The sequence below is a fragment of the Melitaea cinxia genome, chromosome 8 (genome assembly GCF_905220565.1).
Source record: "Melitaea cinxia chromosome 8, ilMelCinx1.1, whole genome shotgun sequence".
Lineage (NCBI taxonomy): Eukaryota > Metazoa > Arthropoda > Insecta > Lepidoptera > Nymphalidae > Melitaea > Melitaea cinxia.
This window is the reverse complement of record NC_059401.1, coordinates 10,918,719-10,936,243: the sequence shown is the minus strand read 5'-3', so window position 1 is coordinate 10,936,243 and position 17,525 is coordinate 10,918,719. Positions and strand designations below refer to the sequence as shown.

The 17,525-nt window shown below is 39.6% G+C and overlaps 1 protein-coding gene across 1 annotated transcript in view; it reads left to right on the top strand.

Moving 5' to 3' along the window:
* LOC123655653 (E3 ubiquitin-protein ligase HECTD1) overlaps positions 1-17,525 on the top strand; it is a 49,974-nt gene that overhangs the window by 4,460 nt on the left and 27,989 nt on the right. The window contains 18 exon segments of the mRNA XM_045591413.1: positions 466-641; positions 1,238-1,368; positions 1,815-1,948; positions 2,993-3,240; positions 3,677-3,841; positions 3,956-4,091; positions 4,457-4,640; positions 4,796-4,861; positions 6,354-6,528; positions 6,772-6,984; positions 7,252-7,384; positions 7,502-7,632; positions 8,067-8,179; positions 10,958-11,084; positions 12,091-12,231; positions 13,232-13,460; positions 15,916-16,132; positions 16,218-16,517. Of these exon segments, the coding sequence (XP_045447369.1) occupies positions 466-641; positions 1,238-1,368; positions 1,815-1,948; positions 2,993-3,240; positions 3,677-3,841; positions 3,956-4,091; positions 4,457-4,640; positions 4,796-4,861; positions 6,354-6,528; positions 6,772-6,984; positions 7,252-7,384; positions 7,502-7,632; positions 8,067-8,179; positions 10,958-11,084; positions 12,091-12,231; positions 13,232-13,460; positions 15,916-16,132; positions 16,218-16,517 (3,019 nt within the window).

Genomic DNA, 17,525 nt, shown 5'->3' with positions numbered 1-17,525 from the left:
TAATTTCTGTTACTAGTAAAATTTTAAGGCACAACAGGTTAAAATATTATTTTTATAGTGAAGGATACAAGTTTTAATTTTGTGTAAGGTTTTTTAAATATAGTTTTAAAAGAAATTCCTATTATACATAAAATTCTTATACATAAGTTTTCAGATCAAATGTAAAAGTTTTAGTCTTATAGCACAGTTTTAGCTAAGGCTACCAAGTTGGTTTTTTTTCGTTTGCGTACAAACACAATTATTAATTAAAACTTTCAGTTTTCTGCAATAATATAAAAAAGTAGACTTTTTATATAAGTAATATTTTAAAAGAACTTTCTCAAATATTAATTGATTACTTTGATAATGTATTGCGAGACCTTTGTTCTTTTTTCTAGTAATGTATTTGTTATACATATTATAAAAATGTTATTTATTTTAGTAAGTTGTGTTTTAACGATGTGTTTATTGAATATTTTGTTGTAGAGTATGCGGTAAAATGGAACCGGGCGACGCTCGGGTCGGGGACGCAGTGTCGTCGTTATCGGCTCTGCTGCGCCACAATGACGTGCGCGTCGCGGATGCGGCGCTTCGCTGCTTCGCGTCGCTCGCTGATCGTTTCGCCCGAGCACACACCGACCCCGCACCATTAGCCGAACACGGTTCGTTATTTATTTATTATTCTTGATTTTTAGTTTATTAAAAATATATAAGTACTAGCTGACTCGCCAAACGTTGTCTTGCCGCTAAACGCTATTTAAAAATAGGGGTTGGTGGTAGAAGGGTGAAAATTCAGGGTTGTATGTATTTTTCAACGCCAAATCATAATAAAAAATAAATAATTTATCAAAAAATTCAAAAAACAAATTTAGGGGTGCACTACCTGAGGGTAGTAACATTTAGGGGGATGAAAAATAGATGTTGTTTGATTCTCAGACCTACCCAATATGCACACAAAATTTCACGAGAATCGGTCAAGCCGTTTTGGAGGAGTTTAACTACAAACACCGCGACACGAGAATTTTATATATTAGATTAATGTAAAGTCTTAAATTTCTATTGGGTGATATAAAGTTTCAATTCAAGTGTTTGATGATAGCTTTGAAGCTAAAAAACAACAAACGAAATCATACCTAAATAAATTAGCCCCTTCCGAATTCAAGGAATGAAGATGGCATTTGTTATTTTAGTATTTGTTTACGAGAAATAACATTTTTATTTTGTGTATCACTTTATAATATTGAGTTTTTGTTTTCAGGTCTTATTGAGGAGTTAGTTCGTAGACTAGGATCTACAGAAAGCTCAGATGAAAAATGCCTCATGCCATCAGTGTCTACCACTGTTAGTTTATTGTCTACTCTCTGTAGAGGCTCAGCTCAGATTACACACGTAAGTTTTATTTTGTTAATATTATGTGTTAATTTTTTTATTACTACTTCCTATTGTTAATTGATGTGTTGAGTTATTGATTTGTACGTATATATCTAAATTGTATATATTTGTTTTATGCTAGCTGTACCTGCGACTTCGTTCGCATTCTGGGTATTACATGTTTTAGTGATTCTTTAAATTAGCATAACTTTTTTATTCATCAACCGATTGACATGAAACAAACACTAAATGTTAAGTTAAGCTTACCACAATATATTAAAAAACCACATCTAAATCGGATAAGCCGTTTCTGTGATTAGCGTTCATAAATGCACAGACAGATGGACAGAAATTCTAACAATCATTGTTATTTGCGTTGATAAAGGTCTCAATAATATTTTTTTCTCATATATCTTCCATGTACAGCGATCCATTACATTTTTATTATATGTATTGTATTTTAGGATCTAGTACGATTAGACCTCTGTTCGGCAATCGAGGCAGCGGTGCAAGCAGATGAGCGTTGGTGTCTTGAGTGCATGCGACTGGTTGACTTGCTACTCGTCCTATTGTGTGAAGGACGACATGCTATACAAACGTAATTATTATATATTTTTTTCGTTATTAAAAAAAAAAAAAAACTGAATTTGTGTAAACTGAAAGGTTTCAAAGTAGGTATATAAGTATAGGTATGTAAGTATGTATGTTTGTTTTAGGGTTTATGATTGAGCTGTAATTTTGTATACACGTTTAGTTTGAATAACAATGCTGTTTAGTTATGTGACGTAATTCTAAAACGTTAGTGGAGTTATTTTTAATGCACTCCTACAATATGGGTATCAAATCATAGGGCTTGCTGAGAATAGCTCGAAATATAGTGACGTAACTCTAAATCCAATGTGCAGAGATATCTTCTTTCCAACACAAAAAGAATCATCAAAATCGGTCCATAAACGACGAATTTATCCGCGAACACGTATAAAAAACTAGCTAGGTGCGAGTTGGACCCGCCGAGGGTTCCGTACAAACAAAACTATTAAAATATTTTTATTATATGATGTAACTAAAAGTTTATGCTTTTTGCGATTTTTCCTTTATTTGTGTATAAGACATTGCTTTGTACCAAATTTCAATATTCTGAGTTCACGGGACCTTTCTATTTTTGTTGACTTAGAGGTTTGACTTTTGCACAGCTCCAAGGGACAGTAGATTTGAGTGTTTGATACGAATGCGTTCTTGAAGAAAAATGACAAACAGACGGACAACAAAGTAATCCTATAAGGATTCCATTTTGCCTTTTGGGATACGGAACCCTAAAAAATATACGGTCGAATTGAGAAACCTCCACTTTTTTTGAAGTTGATTAAATACCAAATAACCAAACCAAAAAGCATATAAGATGCTGTATATGTAATGTAAATTTGTAATAATTGTGATTTAGTTTGTGTATGTATGTTTGAGTGTGTCTTACACTCACAAGTGTATACGTATCTATGTAAGTGTTTAACATTGTATGTGTATCAGTTATATATCATATATATATTTTCTTTGCACTCAAATGCAAAGATTTCAAAAATAACGTTTGATTATATTACAAATGAAAATATTTTTAAAATGTAATAATATGTTCCACTGCCATCAGCGGAACTAACCGGAACGGCGCAGCGTCCAGTTCGAGCGGCGAGGGCTCATCGTCGTCGGCTCCAGGTCGTGATAAGTCTCATCGCCAACTGATCGACTGCATCCGAGGCAAGGACACGGACGCGCTCGTGTCGGCCGTAACCAGCGGCGCCGTCGACGTCAACTTCACGGACGACGTCGGGCAGACGCTGCTCAACTGGGCCGCGGCTTTCGGCACGCGCGAGATGGTCGAGTTCCTCTGTGAAAAAGGTTTTAATCGAATATTGTTTTTATTATCTAAGCTATTTGTTGATGTGTGGTTACTATGATTGGATTATCGAATATTGATTTAATTTATCGAATGCTTATTTAATTGACATTGCTTTGGTGTAGTGGTGCGTGTACTGTATAGGCGCTCACATACCGGCGATAGCGGGTTCAAGTCCTGCATGGGATGGCAATTTGTATTTGTACAAATATTTGTAGCCGATCTGATTGTTCTTGTGATTCTTCCCTCTGTAACTCTGAAAACGTAAAGCGTAAAACTGTCGGTCCCGGTTGTCATCATACAACACTATTACTCATAGTAGGATTTATATGAAGACTGGGACGGATATCCGTAATATTACAGACTGAATCAATCAATTTAATTGAATCTTTATTTCTTTAAAATAACGCTCATTAAAAAGGTATATTGTTTGTTTAGGTGCTGATGTTAATCGTGGTCAGCGTAGTTCGTCGTTGCATTATGCAGCATGTTTTGGAAGACCAGCAATTGCTAAAGTTTTGCTTCGCTATGGTGCAAACGCTGATCTCCGTGATGAGGATGGAAAAACACCATTGGATAAAGCTAGAGAGAGACACGATCAAGGTAAGAAGTTAAAAAATAAAATGAAAATTAAATACGATTTTTTTTTGTTTTGTTAATGTCAAATTTTTTTTTTTTCGTAATTATGTTTAAGGTTTTATATGTTGTTTTTTATAGGTCATAGGGAAGTAGCTGCTATTTTACAATGTCCCGGGGAGTGGCTGGTCGTCAGTAATCAAGATTCACCAGTATCGAGTAACGATGAAGATTTTCCAGACTCGGGCGACAAAGAGATGGCGGCTATATATTTGGAGTGAGTAAATAACACCTATATCTTAAAAAATGTATATTGTGGTAAGGCAGACGAGTAGTAGAGTAGTAGTTAGTTTACTCCATTTGAAAGAATTCGTCTGTATTTTTTAAAATTAAAACTTGTATCTACATTTCGTTATCATAACATTTTTGGAAAAACAATTAAGATTCTACAACGAGCTCGAGATCGACCGCTTCGACTATAACGATAAAGATAATAAGGTGATGGATATAAAATCCACGACCGACTGACGAATGATAGAAGTCGGTCCAGTGTTCTATGAGTCTCAGTTTTGTGACGAAGTTGTGTGGAAAGCGCGGTCGAGGATTTGAGCGATCGGCGTAAGACGTGTCGTCGTCCGGCAGGCGGCTGGTGCCGGTGTTCTGCGCGCGCTACGTGGGCGCGGGCGGCGCGGGCGTGCGGCGCGCGTGCCTGTCGCTGGTGCGCAAGATGGTGCACTACGCGCCCGCGCCGCGCCTGCGCGCGCTGTCCTCGCCGCGCGCCGCCGCGCTGCTGGCGCGCCTCGTGGCGCAGGTGCTGGACGCGCAGGTGAGCCGCCGTCGCCGCCGCCGCGCGCGTGCGGACGTGCGAGCGCACTATCAGTGAACGACGAACACACGCACGCATTCGACACGTTCGCACGTACGCGGCCGGGCCCCGGTAGTGGGTGTGGTGCGAGAGGTCTGAAGGCGCGGTGTGCGCAGGGCGCGGCCGAGGCGCCGCGGGCGCCGGCGCGCGTGCTCCGCAGCCGCTATATCCGCCCGCCGCCGGTAACGTTCCGATGGTGTGATGTTCGTGCCACCGTCCCGCACCCCGATCGGATACCCCCAAAGGGCTCTAATTCGCTGGATGCGACTATTCTTGAGTTATGAGTCTAGTTCGCGTGCTACCTGAGATTGTGCAGTATCCGCATTTTAGAACCGTTTTCTTTGCTACGTATTGTGTTCACGTTCTGCAATAATTTACGTCTAATCTAATTGTTGTGATGAATAATAATAAAGTAGATATAGTTTGTTCGGATGAGTTCATGTGACACCTCTAGTATGGTTTTTTTTTTTTTTTTTTTTTTTTTTGTAATAACTAGGTCGGTAAATAAGCGTACGGCTCATCTGATGGTAAGCGATTACCGTAGCTTATAGACGTCATAAGCATAGCAAGCGCGTTGCCGACCCAATCCCCTCCCTGAGCTCTGATCACCTTACTTACCAACAGGAACACAATACTGCTTAAAAACAGTATTATTTAGCTGTGGTCTTCTGCAAGGTCGAGGTATTACCCCAGTCGGGCTGCTCCATATTTTGAGCAGGAAATTCCTGCCGTGCCCTACCTCAGTTAAAATGTAATATTTGTAAGACCAACTTAAAAAATGCTTTTTAAAATAATATTGAACTAAAAATTCTTTATGCATGCTTGACTTAAGGAGTAATCTGCTGAATGCGTGACGAGAGCGTTAGGAAAATGTGATCGGGCGAGGCGAACGGAAGTTGAGAAGGAGATAGAAGTTAGTGAAGATAGAAAGAGAAAGAGTTGCGTTTCGTTTGATACTGTAGGGGCAACTAAAGAAGTTTTACTTCAGTCGTATGGTCTAAAGCACACTCGTATTTTGAAATAATTCATGTGATGTCAAATATTACAAATAATAATAATAATAATAATCCTTCGAGCAAACTATGTTTAAGATATTTTATTACTAATTTGAATGTGTTTGCCGTGTGTTCATTTCAACTAATAATATAATTATCTCAATGTAAGTATTTCAATACAGACATTATATGTTAACTTATCATATATAAATTCGAAAGCATAATTATCTTGTATAAAATCACACCATCGAAATTTACCTGCATTTAACTATTCTGTTCATTGTTCCTGTCAATATAAGATTCTCTGAAATAATGCATTTTACACAAATAATATACGTCAATGCTCATAATTATATGAGGGTTAGCTCATATTTTTATTTCAGTATATGTAGTACAGATTTGAACAATTTTATATCTGTATAACCATACTTTATTTCGATTTAATTTTTTTATCAAGGTACGTTTTAATTGACACACATACATTATATATATAGGACATGGAATTTTATATTGACGATCTATAGTCTCTTTTGTCTAGCTTTTTCTTTATCGTATCCAAATCTTTTACAGACACACTTTAAATTAAATTGCATGCTAAAGTTATCTCATTTCACATAACGCATTTGAAATGTTATAATGCAGGTTTAAATTGAAAATATAATATATATTAATTTGACAGGATGATGATGATGGACACTTAACAGTCCTCGGAATCGCAGAGGAGCTTATGGTAAAAGCTGCCGATATTTATTTGGAGCAATTTGCGCGACTCGGCGTTTTTAGTAAAGTGGAAGCCCTAGCCGCCACTCCGGCAGAACAACTTTCAGCCGACGGGGAGACCGTCATAACTGCAGGTAATTTAAACACTCCATGTAATGATTCTCCTATCTCTACATTAATAATCATGAATCAACTTAAGGCTCATTATTAATCAGTAAGAATACTAATATTATTAACGACGAAGCTGGGTTGCACGCTTGAAATCGACATTTTTGTACATTTAAAAAAAAAAAAACCTACAAGAGTGAGTGGCTTTTGACTCGTCATTAACCGTTATATAATTGATCGGTTGATCGTAAACGACTCCACGGCGGCAGGCGGCGAGGACGCCACGAGCCTGAGCAGCGGCTGCGCGTACTGCTGGGGCGACTGGTCGCTGTGCCGCGGCCGCGACGCGCTGTACGCCTGGAGCGACGCGGCCGCGCTCGAGCTCAGCACGGGCTCCAACGGCTGGTTCCGCTTCCTGCTGGACGGCAAGCTGGCCACCATGTACTCCAGCGGCAGCCCCGAGCACCAGACCGACAACACGGGTGAGCACCGCCGCCTCTTTCCTCTATAAATAACGACTATTTTTTATTATTTTACTTAGGAAAACTGTGTGTAAGAAACTCCGAGACCAGTATATTTTAGAGACATTTAGCGTAGCAGCAGTGTTCTTTTTTCTTAATCCTATTCATGTAGTGGGCCATTTACAGATCATAAACAAACATGAAACCCAAAATCGCACTATTTTTATAAATATTTATTTGATATAGTAAGTTTGTTGGCTACTAGACCTAAATTAATTTTTTTTTTAGAAAATCGTGGTGAATTCATCGACAAACTGCAAAGAGCACGAGCATCGGTAAAGAATTCTGTACCTCAAAGTATTTTATCGAAACCGGGCCCAACCAAACTGATTCTTGGTAACTGGGTACTAGTGTGTAAAAAGTGAGTACACCAAAAATTGTCTTATATCTTATGTCCGCTTACAAAAATTTATTAAAGACCATTCAATACAAATTTATATGTGCGGCTGATATTATGTGTAATACTTTACTTTTTCAGAGAAAAAGAGCTTCATATACACAATACTGATGGGCAACAGCAAACAACTATCTTGCGAGAAGATTTGCCAGGATTCATTTTTGAATCTAATCGAGGCACTAAGCATTCATTCACCGCCGAGACATTTTTAGGTAATTTACATCGTATAAGTTACGTATTAAAATACGTTCGCTTGTGGCTACGGTAGTAAAGAATATAGCCACACCCTCTCTTCCCGTGGATGTCGTAAGAAGCGACTAAGGGATAACACAGTTTCACTACCACCTTTGAACTTAAAAGCCGACCGATAGCGGGATCACTATCCAACTGCAGGCTTTGAAATACACAGGCCGAAGTGGGGCAGCAGCATCTTAGGTGCGACAAAGCCAGCACTGCAGTCACCAACCCGACTGTCTAGCGTGGTGACTATGGACAAAAACACATGAGTTTACGCCATTTTTGGCGTGAACTTGTGGAGGCCTATGTCCAGCAGTGGACTGTGGTAAGCTGAAATGGTGATGATGAATGATGATTAAAATGCAATAAATTGCTTGCGTTTTTTTTTGTAACGTTTATTTTTTCTTAGGACCAGAGCTAGCCAGTGGCTGGGCGGATCGTAGACCGACGGCACCGAGTAATGGAAATTCAAATCAAAATCGTAGTCGTCTCTCAGCAAAAACTGAAGCACAGAAGGCTCAGGTATTATTTTATTTTACTCTTTGATTCTTTATATTGAAATTTACATTAAAAAATCTCTATTAAGCCTGTTTTACGCCGAGGCAACAATGTGCCACAATGCGTCATTGTGCTTGCGGCTTTGTCGCATAAACAATGTCGCACATTGCGACAAGAACCTTGCGGCATGGCAACACCTTGCGTCATGTGTCAGACTGTCGCAGCTTGTATCTAAACACAATGGATTCCGTGCGACATTTTTGATGCGTTAAATCAGTTTCTAGGCAGTCTTGGTTGTACTTATTTATTTTAAATTTACAAAATGATAAATGGGGCATGGAGTGGTGTAATGAAATATGTTTATCACTACATAGTATAAAACAAAGTCGCTTTCTCTGTCCCTATATCCCTATGTTCCTATGTATGCTTAAATCTTTAAAACTACGCAACGGATTTTGATGCGGTTTTTTTGATAGATAGAGTGATTGAAGAGGAAGGTTTATATGTATAATACATGCGTAATATAGAGGAACATTGATAGTTTTTGCAACCATGTGAAGCCGGGGCGGGTCGCTAGTATTATTATATTTGTATTATATTTATTATTATTTTTAATCGACTTCAAATAATGGAGGTTACTCAATTCGACCGTGTATGATATATACAGGGTTACTTGTAAAACACCAGCAACCTCGCAGGACAAGATAGCTTATATTATGTACAACAACATTTGTTCTACGACTTTTGACATAACTCAATACATTAATTTAAAATGATTTTTTAAGTTTTTATTGTACTGTCCTGAAATTTGTAAGTCTATGTTTCATTGATTCATTCATTGTCGAAAGGACGACGCGACGCTCGCGCGCGCTTGCACTGCTAATAATAATAATAAATAACACTTACTCTGCCCGATAATTCTAGTTAATAAAATAATTCTAGTTAATAATATTAATTGCTTGGTGGGTTTGGAGGCAGTATCACAGTATGTATGTCGCAGTGACTTAGGTAAATGTGTATGTACAAAGAGCAACACGGATGTGTATGTAGATTAGCTATCTGAATTCTGAAAATCCAAAATATGTGAAAATTATTAACGTAGCTAATTATTATTCTTTAACGTTTACTAAGTTTAATTAATCCAATTTAATATTCAATATTGGTAGCTAGGTATAATTCACTTTTCATTGTGTAATGCAGGCGTATTTAAAAAGTGGAATTAGCGTGTTTACAATAATTAAAATATAAAAAATAATTGACAATAAAATAATATTTACAAACTAAATTCCTATTACCTCTACATCGCGTAGATAGCGTTCAAAATAGTCACCATCACAACCAACACACAGACCACACCTAAAAATCAGTTGTTCACTAACACGTGCTAACACTTCCGAATTTGTTTTAATTTGATTGAACGCACAAATTATTTTGTTAATGAGCATGTCACCGCTCGTAATTTCGCGACCACACCATTGTTTTAATGTGTCCCCATAAATAAAAGTCCATTGGTGTAATATCCAATCCATCGACCGGTAACATTGTCTCACGGCTCGGTGTAGGTAAGTTCAGATACCTAGCTACATATTGCCGACAGGCTTCCGATACATTGTCATCACACCTAGCCAGCATCCTCACCATTTCCGTGTATTCGATATTAGAATAGCGGTACGCCATGGTTATAAAATTACTTTAGTACAGATAAATACATCGATCGATACGAGTAAAATAAATTCGAGTGGCACACAAAATCATATGACGCGGGCGCATCAAAGTCGCCGCGCCGACTGCTTCGGCTAGCGAAATAGTTCAAGTTCAAGGGCGCTAGCGCCGCTCCGGCCCTTCCCCCCCACCCTCACATTGACACCCGCAAGTAGTAACTGTTTACCTAATATTTGGGATGCGCGTAGAGTTTATAACATTCAAACGGAAAATTAAATTAATATTTTTTTTTTGTATGAAAATAAAATCTAATAAATTATCAAAAGTCGTAGAACAAATGTTGTTACTTATGATGTTAGCTATCTTGTCCTGCAAGGATACTGGTGTTTTACAAGTAACCCTGTATATATATATATATATATATATATATATATATATATAATTGAGATAAAAACTACCATATCTATCAAGTTGGACAAAATTACAGATTTTAGATTAACATGGTTACTTCTGTTACTAAAACTATTTAAAAACGGGATATTTACTATGTTTTTATTTTCATTTTGCGGAGCTCGATATTTCGACCTTAACTGGGAATGTCGAAATGAAGTCTCGTGAACAAGATCCGTTTTTGAATAGTTTTAGTAACAAATTACAGATGCTTACAAAATTTGATAAAAATTAGTTCAGTAGTTACGGGAGTTTATCGCTAACATACATCGTGACACGAATTTTTTTCATGTATAGATTTATTTTCTGGATCAGCTATATTCTGCGGTGGCTGTAGAATTCTACCTTATCTCAATCAATCAAGTAGGCAGACTAACATTTTACAGCACAACGCTTAAAAACTGTTGCCTCGGTGTAAAAATTCGCTGCTACATGCCTCAATTGCCGCAATTTGTAGCATGCCACAAGATGGCGTCTGCCACAATATGTAGTATGCCACAATGCCGCACATTGTTGCCTCGTAAAAGAGCATTTAGAATCACAAACGTACGTTTTCTAGTTTTCGTAAATTTGCCAGAAGGTCATTTATAGATAAATTACAATACGTAAGCTGTTAGATTGAAAAGCATCGCGTTACCGTAAAACGTAACGTGTAGCAAGGTCAGCTCAGCAGTGTCCGTGCCCGTGCAGGTGGGCGAGCGCGCGCGGGCGCTGTTCGCGCGCCACCTGGCCGGCGCCGCGGGCCGCCAGCCGCGCGCGCCCGTGGCCCGCCTGCGCGCGCTGCTGGCGCGCCTCACGCGCCTCGCCGAGCGACCCGGCGACGAGCACCACTGTACGTTGCGCCTCGAACCTTACATACGACTGATCTCGTTACCGCAACACCTTACCATACTTACAATATGTTTGACTAATTTAGCCTGAAGTATCATGCTGCTAGGCGAAGGCTTCTTTCGCCATATGGGGAAGAGTTATTTTTTAAATGCAACATGAGAAATATATATATGCATATATTTTAATTTTATGTAGACTCACCCTTATTACATACACAAGTTCAAGGTAGGAAATTTCGAGAATAAATTATATTAATTTTCCATTACTTTGAAGAATCAAACTAAGATGATAGTAGTCATCATCATCATCATCATCATCATCATCATCATCATCATCATCATCATCATCATCATCATCATCACCATCACCATCATCACCATCATCATCATCATCATCACCACCATCATCATCATCATCATCATCATCATCATCATCATCATCATCATCATCATCATCATCATCATCATCATCATCATCATCATCATCATCATCAGTATCATCATCATTCCAGCCTATTGCAGTCCACTGCTCGACATAGCCCTCCACAAGTTCGCGCCAAAAATGCGTGAACTCATGTGTGTTGCCCATTGTCACCACGCTGGGCAGGCGGGTTGGTGACCGCAGGACTGGCTTTGTCGCACCGAAGACGCTGCTACCCGTCTTCGGCCTGTGTGTTTCAAAGCCACCGGTTAGATGGTTATCCCGCCATCGGTCGGCTTATTAGTTCCAAGGTTGTTGTCGAACCTTGTTATCCCTTAGTCGCCTCTTACGACACCTACGGGAAGAGAGGGGGGGGCTATATTCTTTGGTGTCGTAGCCACACAGCATGATAGTAGTAGCGATTTAATATTTGTGGTTATGCCATACGAAGTTTAAAATGATTTCTCACACTTCTTCAGGTTCTGCTTTCATGTGTGGATGCTATAAAGAGAGTATATTTTTCTACAAAATATTCTTAATATGAAATGTTATTTTGTATTCAATGTAAATAGGTGACTGGCAGCGTGAACTCCGAGAGTCGTTGGATCAGCTGACAGAGCTCCTGTGCCAAGAAGAACTTTTGTCTGCTTATGAGCTGCAATCCTCTGGTCTTGCGCCGGCTCTACTCCAAGTTTTGTCACCTCAACCGAACGGTTAGTTTGTCTTGCAATTGTAGAACCGCTTGAGCAATATATCGCTGTCCCCGGGCAATAAAGCGGTAATATCAAAAATCAAATTTTACAGGAGAAATAAAAGAAGCTAATTTGTTTATAGTGCAGTGTACAGTGATCCAAAACAGACGTTCAATATGTCAAATGAAAGCTATTTTTTTTACCAATTTAAGCTTTTAAAAATATTTTTTTAAAAACAAATCGTATATTTTTTTAATGAAATAATTAAAAAAATGTATAATACAATTCATAGATGATACTATTTTAATTGCAAGATCATTAACAATTACTGTAAAGATGTTCACCGGTTTTTTGTGTTATTTTTCTTAAGAATAATGCAATAATACATAGCTTAGTCGTAAGAGAATTATCCATGCAATAAAACGGTTATTGTCATTTATTCTAACGAAATATTAATAAAAAAAACTGAAAAAAATAAGAGTGATAGATTGATACTCAGAGAAGCCAAAAATTAAATAACATTAAAAAGGGTGTAACCGGCGTATACCGCTTTATTGCCCGGGGCCAGCGATATAATGTTTGTTGTATTTACAACTGTAATACTACTATTATGCAAGTTAAGTAATGATGTTGTTGGAAAACGCCTACTTTAATATATAGCATATTTTAAGAATAAAAAGGAAATGGGTGTCAAAAGCCCGTGGATGTATTTACATTTTATTAAAAAAAAATACTACAATGTACTATTAAATTTATATGTACTAATAAATTTTTTAAAACGCTCGACTTGAGTCGAGAAGGCGATGGCACACGATTTTTGTTTATTTAAAATTCATTTTTAAAATTTAAAGATGGTCGTATCTTAAAGTTGTTATTAAAATTTATCATATGCTCAACAAAACGTCAAAAAGTTTATATGTTATGAAAAAGTAGCTTTAACTGTGTTGCTGTTGCCGATTTTTTTCTGATCTTTTTTACATAGGTTAAGAATGTTACCGATTATGGTATTTTCTAAATCCAGACAAACCCGGTCAACTACGCGAACGCGAGCGTATCGTGAGGTCGTGGGCGTTCGCGGGCGCGGGTGAGGGCGGGGCGGAGGGCGGCGTGGAGGCGAGCGCGGGGGCGGCGCTGGCGGCGCGGCTGGTGGCGGTGCTGGAGAGCGTGGAGCGGCTGCCGGTGCTGGCGCCCGCGCCGGACGCGCCGCCGCACCAGCCCGCCGCGCTGCACCACCTCACCAAGAGGATACGGTACCGACGTCATCTCCACTGTAACTCCAGAATTACACTAAATAGCAAAATAACTCGGTTTCGATAAATAACTAAAACAGCTTAGTGACTGAGTTTTTGTTTAAAATTTGTATACGATAATAATAAATGCTCTTTATTATACACTACAAAGAAACATTACAATTACGATTTTTTCCTTAAAAGTTTTTTTATTATACCTAGATAGGCTTGCTTTTGACCGCTATTTCACCTGATGATAAGTGAAAATGCGATCTAAGATGGAGCACGCTTACCTAGAAATAACCTACTCACACCAGGCACACCTTGGAAAGAGGGACTCAGATGGAAAGGACTCCGTTTTGCCGAAAAGAGACACGCCTGGGTCTTAGAGGCGTTGAATTCGACCAGGTTTGCGTCACCCCAATCAGAGACAGCTTTAAGGGACAAGTACAGACGCTTGAATCATGGCTTCCCCCAGCGACTGGATCTCAGACCCACTCGCTCGTGCGTCGGACATGTAACGCTCGACAACGGCGCTGTTATCTGCTGGGTTTGAGCAGGTCGTTGATGTGCAGCAAGAATAGCGTTGCCGAGAGTACAGACCCCTGAGGGACCCCGGCATTGATGGCCAAACGATGGGACTCGCAACCGTCTATGACTACGCGGATCGATCGATCCCTCAAGAAGTCAGATATCCAAACACAGAAGCGGGTAGGCCGTATGAAGGAAGTTTGCTAATAAGGCCGTCATGCCAGACCCTGTCAAATGCCTTCGAGATATCGAGCCAGACCGCTATGGCCTCCCCGTGTTTCTCGATAGCCTTACTCCAAATGTGTGTGGCATACGCGAGAAGATCACTCGTGGACCGATTGCGGTGAAAACCGAACTGTCAGTCGCTAAGATTGTTCTCCTAAAGGTATGCCAGGAGCCGGTCATTCAGTATAAGTTCCATACTCTTATAGAGTATGGACGTTATGGAGATGGGTCTATAATTGACAGGGTCAGCTCGACTGCCTTTTTTGGACACAGGCTGCACGTTAGCTTGCTTCCAGGCTTTCGGCACATGTCCTGTCGCTAGAGAGAGACGAAACAGACGTGTCTGGATTGGAGACAACTCAGATATATTCCGTTAGGACCACTAGTTTTATTCACGTCTAGATTGCGCAAGGTTTTAAGGACCTCTTTTTGACGAATTCGGACTTCAGACATAGACGTCTCGCATCGAATCGAAGAAGTTGGAGGTGTGGCGCTGCCTGAATCTAAACGTGAGGATTCTGCAAAGAGATTTGCAAACAGGTTTGCCTTCTCCTCAGCGGTGTGGGCTAGTGATTTATCGGGATTTAGCAGTGGAGGTAGTGAGGGGCGACAGAAGTTCGATTCAACCGACTTAGCCAGGGACCAAAAGGCTTTACTACCAGGTGGGTATGACGCAAGTCTAGTCCCAATTCTGCCAATGTGGTCAAAACGAGCCTTCCGCAGAGCCTTCGTGCAGGACTTGGCGGCTCTGTTTATAGGCTTTCTTCCTCTGACCCACGTCTGTTGTCTTGTGGATACGAGCGTCGACCCAGAACAGGTAGGCATGTTCTTTTCCGCTTCAGCACGAGAACAGTTAGAATTAAACCAGGGTCGAGCTGCCACGGAGGCTGATGCGTCAGTGAATGGAATGTAATACTCCATTCCCTGATGCAGCACATCAGCCATAGCATTCGCACAAAATGGGGTTCATCAGAGGATAAGCAAATCTGTCGCTACGGGTACGATGCAAAGAAAGAACGCATCTTATCCCAGTCTGCTGTATTGTATCACCATATTCGCCGGGTGCCTTTAGGGCAGGGAAAGGGCGGTGAATGGACGGATACAGACTTCACGTCGGAGCTGCCTAAAGGCGATGAGACCGATACCGAATAGCGGTCAGGATCTGTTGTTAGCAGAGGGTCCAAACAGTTGGCAATATGCGACTCAAAATCGGGTATACGTATACCCTAGTTGCTTCCCGGACCAGCTGGGTGAGATTGAGCGTTGAAGCGAGGTTGCGAATCTCTCTACCAGCGTGGTCAGTGTGCTAGTATGGGAATAGCCACTTTTGGTGGTGGGCGCTACACCGATCAACGTACCGAAACGCTTGACGGTACGACTTTGTTCAGTGGGTGGTCGCGAGCCGTCGGCCGGAGCCTAACACCAGTTTGTCACCAGATTAGCACCACCCGGGGAACACGTGTAGGGTTTCGCAACGGGGTATACAGCGACGGACGAGGGCGACTTAGTCCCGAAAAAGTACATTACTTTTGTTATTGCAAAATCCTGTAGTGTCGCTAATGGGACACAAATTTTGATCAGTATATAAGTAAATATTTCTTCTGAAGGTTTCATTTTGAAGTTATTTGTATTTTATTTTTAAACCTATAGACGATACAAAAACAAACATTTCTCAAATGTTAAAGGCATGTTTTAATAACATATTAATGTCTTATATTAGGCTTCGCGTTGAGAGGGCTGCAGATGAAAATACAGAAGAATCCGTTACAAATAATAATGCTGGTCGAAATCTGAAGGTCGAAGCTCTGACCACGGTGCGACAGCTTGAGAGGTTTCTCGCTAAATCTGTTGCGCGGCAGTGGTACGACATGGAGCGATCGACCTTCCATTTTGTTCAGAAGATTAAATCTGAAGCACCTCTAAACTTTACGTATGACGTAAGCATTATCTTGTATTTTTCGTTTATAAAAGTGTAACAATAACAATTTTACAACTTTTATATCTTAATATATGTATTTTTAGCACGATTTTGATGAAAATGGCGTTCTCTACTTCATCGGGAGTAACGGCGGTACAAGCGAATGGGTTAATCCTGGTGCACACGGTCTTGTAAGCGTGTGGTCGTCTGATGGTCGCCAGCTGCCGTACGGTCGCGCCGAAGATGCCCTGTCTCGGTCGCCGGAACCCCTTAACGTACACACTAACGATGATAGGCGAGCCTTCATAGCCGTCGATCTTGGACTGCATATTGTTCCAACTGCGTACACTTTACGACACTCGCGTGGATACGGGCGCTCTGCGCTCAGGAATTGGTTGTTCCAAGTAAGTGAATACTATTTGAAAATTTTCTACGTTTAAAGACAAAATATAAAGCTTCAAAATTTGTTTTCCAATGTGTATACAACATGCATATTCGTCAAATACATTTCAAAGTAAACGTATCGTAGATGGAAACGAAGATATAAATAAGGTACTATTTAGGTGTTCTCTCCTATTTAGTTCCTTATTACCCGACTGCCAAGGAAGGGTTATGTTTTTCGCGTGTATCTTGTATGTATGTATATTTGTATGTAATATTCTTTACTACCTCATATTTCCAGAACCACTGAACGGATTTACATAATTGAGGTATCGTTAGGTTCGTCTTAGCTGCCCAAGTGTTCTTAGATAGGTGACATTAAAAAAAATCAAACATGGCGGCTGCGCGAAGCCATTGTAGTTAATGAAAAAAAAATTTTTTTCTCGAATAGTACAATATGGGTATCAAATTGAAGGACACAATACAAGAATTTTAAAAAGATATATCATGATTATTATTACCGTAATACTAATAAAGAAATACAATATTAAAGTTTAAAAAATGCGGATTTTGTTCTTTCCCACGTCTATGCCATGTCAAACTCGCCTCCTAGGCGACGATCAACTTCGGGGTGTAGCCTTTCTAATAAAATACAATGCTTAAAAAAAACATGCAATTAAAATTACAAATAAAAATTAATAAATGTCACACCAATTTACAATTACATTAATAAAATCAATAACAAATACATAATACCAAATACAAACAAATAATTTAAAAAATAATTACATTATATTAAAACTAATAGTTGTTGACTTAAGCAGTCACCTATTTGCTAAAGGTCAGGCTTACGTTGCTTTGAGCAGAGTGAGATCTTTCTCCGGGCTTGCTATCAGTTCTCTTGGCCCTAAAAAATTACTTAATCAACCACATGATGTAAACTGTTTTAATGAATTGAACCGATTACGTAATTTGTCTGACTAAAAAGACATAAATAAAATAATAATTAAAAAAAAAACAAAAAAACCGGC